Source organism: Papaver somniferum, chromosome 7 (assembly GCF_003573695.1).
Source record: "Papaver somniferum cultivar HN1 chromosome 7, ASM357369v1, whole genome shotgun sequence".
Lineage (NCBI taxonomy): Eukaryota > Viridiplantae > Streptophyta > Magnoliopsida > Ranunculales > Papaveraceae > Papaver > Papaver somniferum.
In genome coordinates this window covers 7,921,200-7,929,046 of record NC_039364.1, presented here as the reverse complement: position 1 = coordinate 7,929,046, position 7,847 = coordinate 7,921,200, and the positions used below count along the sequence as shown (strand labels likewise).

General features: G+C 37.1%; 1 protein-coding gene across 2 annotated transcripts; it reads left to right on the top strand.

Moving 5' to 3' along the window:
• Positions 1-413: 413 nt before the first annotated feature.
• On the top strand, positions 414-4,680 carry LOC113295114 (putative F-box protein At2g16220). 2 transcript variants are annotated; one of them, XM_026543465.1, is made up of 3 exons: positions 414-541; positions 673-2,243; positions 4,240-4,680. In XM_026543465.1, exons 1-3 carry the CDS (start codon positions 515-517, stop codon positions 4,292-4,294), a joined length of 1,653 nt encoding a protein of 550 aa, XP_026399250.1. In that variant the 5' UTR covers positions 414-514; the 3' UTR covers positions 4,295-4,680. The 2 variants fall into 2 exon arrangements, with proteins under 2 accessions (XP_026399250.1, XP_026399251.1); XM_026543466.1 differs by having other exon boundaries at positions 673-2,248.
• Positions 4,681-7,847: the final 3,167 nt, after the last annotated feature.

The following is a 7,847-nucleotide window of genomic DNA, read 5'->3' as shown; positions in this document are numbered from 1 at the left end:
CATCCTGATGTAATTTAAAATAAGAAAAAGCATTTGAGATTTGGTAGGATGAAACTGTTTACATCCTGACTATTTTTACATTCTCGTCCATTTAAACAGTATCAAATTTTACATATCTTTTTCACCCAGAAATTATCATTATTGGGTTAATTGACCAATTTTGTGTTTTATCTTTGGGTGACCACTTTTTGTCTTATTAATCGCCCCTAATTCTTTCGGATCCGCCCCTTAATGCTAGGCTAAATAAACCCATTTTTTTCTTTCTCAAGCCCCCCACACCGCACCCCTTTTTTTTTCTCCCTCTTTTACTAAATAAACCCGAATTGTTTTTCACGAGCCCCCCGCACCGCACCAGTCCTGTCCTGGTCTAATTTTGACTAGACCTTATCTATCCCCAATCTCACTTCTTCACTAAACCTAGATTCATCGCGTTCTTCTTCTTATTTCTCGTTCCTCTTCCCCAAACCCTAGGCTCACTCTGTAATTCGAATTTAATTATTACCGAAGCTCAACAATGGCTTTCTTGTCTCCACTGGGTTTAGTAAGTAATCTTAATTTCCTTTCTCTTTAAATTTGAATTATAATCAAATAAGTTCGTTTTGGCTTTTCCCCCAGAATTTGTTTGAGCTTATCTTTGAAATTCGTTTTTCAGTTGTTAATTTGTCTTTTCAGGGAGCACAACTAATTGGTGGTAGGCGTCTCCGACGACCACACAGCAAGAAGAAGGTTGTGAAAGGAAACAACTTATCTAGTAATATTTCTAGGTTTCAAACTCATGGTCATAGTCAGAAAAAGAAGAATGAATTGGAGGTTGATATTAAGACAGCTACTTCTAGGTTTCAATTGAAACCCGATGGTCATAGTCAGAAAAAGAAGAATGAATTGGAGGTTGATATTAAAACAGCTACTTCTAGGTTTCAATTGAAACCCCATGGTCAGAAAAGGAAGCAGCAATTTCAAGCTGAGGTTAAGGAGAAGAAAGGAAGAGGTACTGGTTGTTTCAATTTCAGTAGTACTAGTATTTTCAATTTTAATGATACTCAAGAAGATGTTATAGCGAGGGAAATTCTCAGTTGGTTACCCGTAAAGTGTTTGATAAAATTTAAATCTGTATGCAAATATTGGTGTTCAGTAATTGAAGAAGATATCGGATTTATCAGTCTACATCTTGAGCGGTCTATAGCACGACCATGCCTTCTTGTTTCTAATTTAATTGATAATCGTTCTAAATATGAATTTAGGACCGCGAATTTAGTGTTTGGGGATAGAAGAGCTATATCGAAAGCAAAATTTCACACAATAAGAGATATGGAAGTTGCTAGTTCTGATTTGATGTTAAAGCCAGTAGTTGGGTTATCTGGATTCTTTGGTGAAAGAAGAGATTACCCTGGTGTTTGCATTTTTAACTTAAGTACCCGGAAAATAACACCTTGGATTGTAAGCAACTTGTTAACAGATGTGCGTAGAGAAGACCTTGAAGCGTCTAATAAAATTTCAATGGCTACATGCACATTAGGATATGATCCTATCTCTAAAGAGCATAAAGTGGTTGGTATATGGAGGTCTTCGCAACCTTCTTATGTAGTTTGTGAGGTGTTGACAGTTGGAGATAATGAATGGAGACGGATGGATGAGGTACCACCACATGATATTGAATTACACGGACCTTCAGTTTATATAAATGGTTCTATTTATTATACCACCAAGTTTCTTGGTATATTCGAAGCCGGTGAAAAGGAAAAAAAGTTCATAGTGGGATTTGATGTTGGAAGTGAGAAGTTTAGAGCAATTAGGGTGCCCAGCTACATCTTTGAACAATCTGAAAATTATCATTCTCGTTTCTACCATATCATGCTGTTAGAATTAGATGGACGCTTAGGTTTATTTAGTATACTTGAAAAGAGTGGTTACACACCTAAGTTATGGGTATTGAATGAAGATAGAAACAGGAAAAACTCAAGAAATTCTTGGACTGAGGTTTCCATTCAGCTACCCTACACTTTGGGTGGAGGTCGCTGTGATTTTGCTTGTGATCCAGTTCCAGGGACAGATCAATTAATCTTAACCTCTTATTTGAAAACGTCTGGCGGTAAGATATCTGAATCTACATGCCATTCGTATAATTGGAAAAGGAAGACGTTCAATGCAATTGATTTCAGCGGGATTTCCTCAGCTCCTTGTTTTTCCTCTACATCAATGGTTGGATCTTTCTTTGAGAGCCTCTTTCCCATCAAAAAGCGCAGGTAAGGTGAAAGTTTCTTTGTTTGATATATCAACAACCTAGACACTGTAACTTGCATACTTAAGAGTTTTCTGATGTCGGAAAGTACTAGAACTTCACTGTCAACTTTATCTTGGGATAGCCCAACTTCTATAATTAGTAATTACAGTTGCTCAGAAAAATTGACAGAATGCTCTTATGAACCCGAAAATGCATGTAAGCTTAAACATATCCATGCATTCACATGATAGCAGAATGTTTTATGAACATGAATACTATCCAGTCAAAACAGCGATGTCATCTTGATATTGGCTCTTGTGTTCTCCAAATTCATGAGTATTGCCGCAAGCTTTCAAGCACCCATGAGCTTCTTTTTAACCGGAGTATCTAGATTTATGCTTTGCCCACCTTTCTACTGTAGTTATTCTTTGATATATGACTATGTTGACTTAAGTTACTTGCAAGATGATGTTTAATTATGGTTGAACTGGAGATGTTGGACCTTTTGGTGAAATCCTTATCAAACCTCAATCCTCAATACTAACTGTTGAGTAGTGGCTTATATCGGTATGATTTTGTGTTTTGAGATTACCTATCTAGAATATTATTAAAACTCGTATGTAAAGGCATCCTCATAAGGATTGGGAGTCTACATTCAATTTTTGTACAGACAGCTCATTTAGTGATGGATAATGATATTTCTATTTTTTCATTTAGCTAGGCTATTACAGTTGGTATATTCTGTCTTTGATTCCCGTGGAAAAATTTAAACATTAGGCGTCCTGTAACAGTTTGAACGATGTTATGGCTTTCCTGTCATGTGCTAGAGTTTAAGAATAACCGACTTTGCGAGTAGTAAGAATCCAGATTATGGAGGCAATGTGAAACTATCAAACCAACTACATACATATAATAGCTGGTAGCAAGTAACAGCCTGTATATTCTACTTACCCTGTCAAAATAGTTTGTGACCCTCTTCCTTTTATGGGCAATTGCAGCAATTTCACAGAATTTTTGTGGTCCGATCTCTGTTGATTGCTACTGTTCTGTGGAATTTGTTGCATCTGGTTTGTGTGCATGTCTAGTTTGGACATTGATCTTTTGTTTGAAAGAATACTAGAAACAACAGGCACACTCTCAGAGTCAAACCCGGAAACATGCTTATCAACTGCATCCTAATTCCTAAGTGCTAGAACTTCACTGTCAGCATCCTAATTCCTAAGTGCTATAACTTCACTGTCAGTTTTGTCTAGGGATGGCCCAACTGCTCAACAAATTATAGAATGCTTTTAAGAAGCAAAAAAACGTATTAGCTTAAACATATCCATGTAATCAGAGGATACCTCTATTTAGAGTTGCTCGGAACAAATTACAGCTATGATCTTAAGAATCCAAAGAAGTGTATTAGCTTAAAGATATCCATGTTATCAGAGGATAGCAGAGTTCCCTGCGAACATGGATTCCTCCGGTCATGATAGGAATGTCATCTAGGCACTGCAGCAATCTTTCAAGACCTGTGACCTTTTTTTCAACAAGAGTTACAAGGGCAACGTATACAGCGTGTCAGACAATTATTGAGATAGGGTTTCCTCCTACAATAGAGCCTCTTCCGGAAGATAGATGAGATTCCTAGCATTTGTGATATTTTTGTCAGAAAGAATTAACTGCATAGACAAATTAAGTGCATTCACAAAGATGAAGTGACAGAAAGAAAGTCTAATAATGTAGAACGATCAAGACATGGTTATAGTAAAATATTGGGAATTCAGACCATGGTCCAATTGTATCCCTTCCACTAAATAGAGATTGTTCTTCCTCCCTACTTTACTTTGTATTTCAGCAATTATAATCCCAGCTCTGTAGTTATCCCTTGTACCTGCACTAACAGCAGCCACATCTTGCATTCATATCTCTGTCCTTGTTGAATCATTTTTTTTCTATTCTTTGGAGTATTGTATTTTCTTAAACACGGTAAAGTTAAACTAATATTACTGCCTCCACTGTTGTCATATGAGCAGCTATAGAGGTTCGGGAGTTGATGAGCTGATTGTTGAAGACTCCTGGAAGAGATAAGTTGGTGGCGATTGATTGTTGGATCAATCTGGGGCTCTTACTGTTACACTGTCTTCATTGGGTTCTCTTGGCATGTCTTTTTTGTATGCTCTAAATTATTTTGTCCTCTACACATGCGGTTCGGGAGTTGATGAACTGATTGTTGAAGACTCCTGGAAGAGACAAGTTGGTGGTGATTAATCTTTGGATTAGTATGGGGTTCTCACTGTCAACGATATGTTCTCTTGGTCTGTCAGCATTAGGTTCTCTTCTTATATTTGTCTTAAGTTATATATGGCAAGTACTCTAGATTATTTTGTCCTCTACGCATGCTGTTCTTTTGTTTTTAAACTTTAAAGTTACAAGTAGAATGCACGTGCGTTACACGTTGATAAACACTTAAATTATGACTAATCCATGTCCAGCGGTACCTGCATTAACTTTTATTTTGTCAAGCATGGCAGACAACTTCTCAAAAAAATGGAAACATGAAATTTTATTTTGCTAAAAACTTAGAAAGAGAAGTAACCAATTTGCCAAGAAGAAATAAAACGTGTTTTACGCGTTCACAGATAAGAAAAATCGGTGAATAACGTAAAATTAATGATTGCATGCAGTGTGCTTCAAAAATAAATAAATAAGTATAAGCAGGGCATAGTGATGTTTTCTTAAAAAAATGTAAATAAATAAATATAAGCATTCTAAAGGCTAATACTAAATCATTGAACATGAAGCTCACGATTGCTATTACCACTTCTAATGAGGACGGGTATCAATACGGGATCCGACGGCTGATATTATTTTATTTTATATGGATTGGTATCCTACCCTAACGATTGCGGTAACAACCTTTAACAATCTAGCAGAATGCCAAGTAAGATCAGTTAAAAGACGTATTTGAGTCCTAGTTAGTAATTCGGGATTCGTCAAACGTACGAAACAGCAAACGTACGAGTATTATACGGTTTTGTAAAATCCAGATTCGGTCCAAAATTCGGTCAACGGGACGTGATTCGTTAGTAATTCGCAACGGCATACGTACGTGTATAATTCGATTTATAAATGTGAGTTCGGTTCTGAAAATTCGGTATCTATATATAACAAATAATTTGTATTTATAAGGTCATAGACCAATTTTTATGCATATGTGTGAGTTATTTAAAGAAAAAATAAACTTAATATGATGATATTAATAATATATACAACATTAGTTATCCAAGAGGACGTCGTATGGTGGTTTAGATGCTTGGTTAGTGAGTTTGAGATCTCTCTCACCTTCACCTTCACCTTCAAATCTCTTCAGTCGTTTTTGTTTCAAAAAAATTACAACACATCTAATATTCGGTCGTGTATGCTCGGGAGGCAGTAAAGTCCAAAAAGTGGGGTCTTTGAAAAATAAAAGCTAAAAAATTTATGGCGAATTAAGCGGACGTATCATTCGGGATACGTAAAATTCGTGAACAATTCGCGAATAATCCGATAATGCCACATAATACGCGACTTGGGTTCGGAGTTGCAAACGTACGCGAATAAACCGGTAAAATTCGTGATACGGAAAAATTCGCGAATGATTCGCGAATCATTCGCCAACTTACTAACTAGGATTTGAGTATCATTCTCTAAGTCATACACGTGGATTATTTACTTTATCATGCAAATACGTGGAAGTGTCCCACTCTGAGTAGCCATTCAGCTAGTGCTATTTCCTTTCTTTCTGCTCGACGTTCCTTTCTCATTTACTCACTCACTCAAAGCATATGTATGCTCTAATTAATTTGAAGGTTCAATTTTGTTAATGTTGTTGAAAGTGGGTTGGATTTCATGTATGCTTGATCTGTTTGTTGTATTTACATTTGGGCTTAGTACTTTTGATTTAACGTGGATCTAATTTAAGATCTCCATTTGAGACTCACATTAGGTTAAGAGTTATATTCTAAGTCTTGTTTTTTTATCAATCGAGATCTTGAAATCTAGTCAATATCATCACTGAGTTGTTCTATATTAACTCCACTAAGGCAATAAGGCTTAACCTTTTCAAGTCAAAAAGAAAAAGAAAAAAGAACTGCACTAAGGTACGGGTAATTGGATAGGATCCGTAGAATCCATAAACCATACCCGACATTGTCTTCGTCCTCTTCTTCAATTTTGTTTCTCTGTTTTCTTAGAATCCATCCGTAGAATCCATAATCCAATGGCCGAAATGAAAAGTTCACACGGAATTTTTTTCCGGCGGGATAGTAGGGGATAGTAATTCTAACGAATGAATTTTAAGATTTGAATAATTCAACGGTCAACGTTGCTTAGATTTGGGAAATTTTCGATTATGTTGCTTGTATTAAAAGGGGGAGAGATAAACTGGTACGACAATGGTGGTGTTCTAGTCTTGGTGTCTGTTGGGTCTCTATTATCCGGAAATCTTGTCGATGTACAGATTTTTCCTTGGCTACCCTAACTGTTATTTGCTTGGTGCAGTGGCTGAGTCGTGATTTGGACACCTTTAAAAACATTATGGCAAGCAAACAAACAAACAAATTGAACACCCAGGTGGTTGTGGAAAAAGAGCTTTCTCAAGTTCTGATAAACCGTTTGGGGGTAAAAAGAACCTGTTAATATGGATGGAAAATTGTTTATTGATTTTTTTGGTTTATTGAAAGTGTGATGATGGGGAAAATCTTGACAAGAACCTGTTACCTTGTAATGGAAACTTGATGGTTGAAAGCCTTGAGACTGACAGTAAGTGATGTTCAAACCCTAAAGAGAGAGAGAGAACTTGAGAGCCACATTTTGCTGAAGGCTGCCACTAATTGTTCTTTTGCCTCGAATCCAAAATCTCACTGTAGGCCACCTACCCCTACATGAAGCACCTTTCAAAGCCCCCCGACCAGTCTATCTACCAGCATCTCAATCTCAACTCATTAAAGATGAAAGTCTTCTGTAAACGCATGAATTTGATCAAGAACCGACGACAGGAATGGGAGCTTCGGGTATTAACCGAAGCCACCATTAGAAAAGCCGAGGTCACCATAGACGAGGATGCAACGCAAGTAGGCTGCCCCAAAAATGGGTTTCCCCGAAAAAGATAATCAATGGGTGCCTAAATAATCCCAGCTGTAATAGTAAATGTGTACGACTAATAATAGAAGACTTACTAAGAAAGATATTAGGGTACCCGTGTACGACACTGGCATGTCAGGCTTTGCCTATAAATAACAGGGAACTCTTCCAGAGAAAGGCAGAGTTCTTCTGATAATTGTATTGTGTATTTGGATTAGTCTCCTCGTTACCCTATGATAATTTAAGGGTGTGTACATTTGACGACTTCACCGGGGACTAATCCTCAATACCAATATCGGACCTATCACCACTTCGGAAAATATCCGGCCACCCCTACCTCCTATAGGAAAATTTTACCAATATCCACCAGCATATCTCCTATTTTAACTACACCGGAGACCTCCATTGAAAATCACAAGTTATCTCCACCACCCTCTTAACTGTATCAGACGCCACCATTACAGATCGCAAAATCTCTTTATCAATTCAAATCACACCAAACTCTAATCAATCAACCACT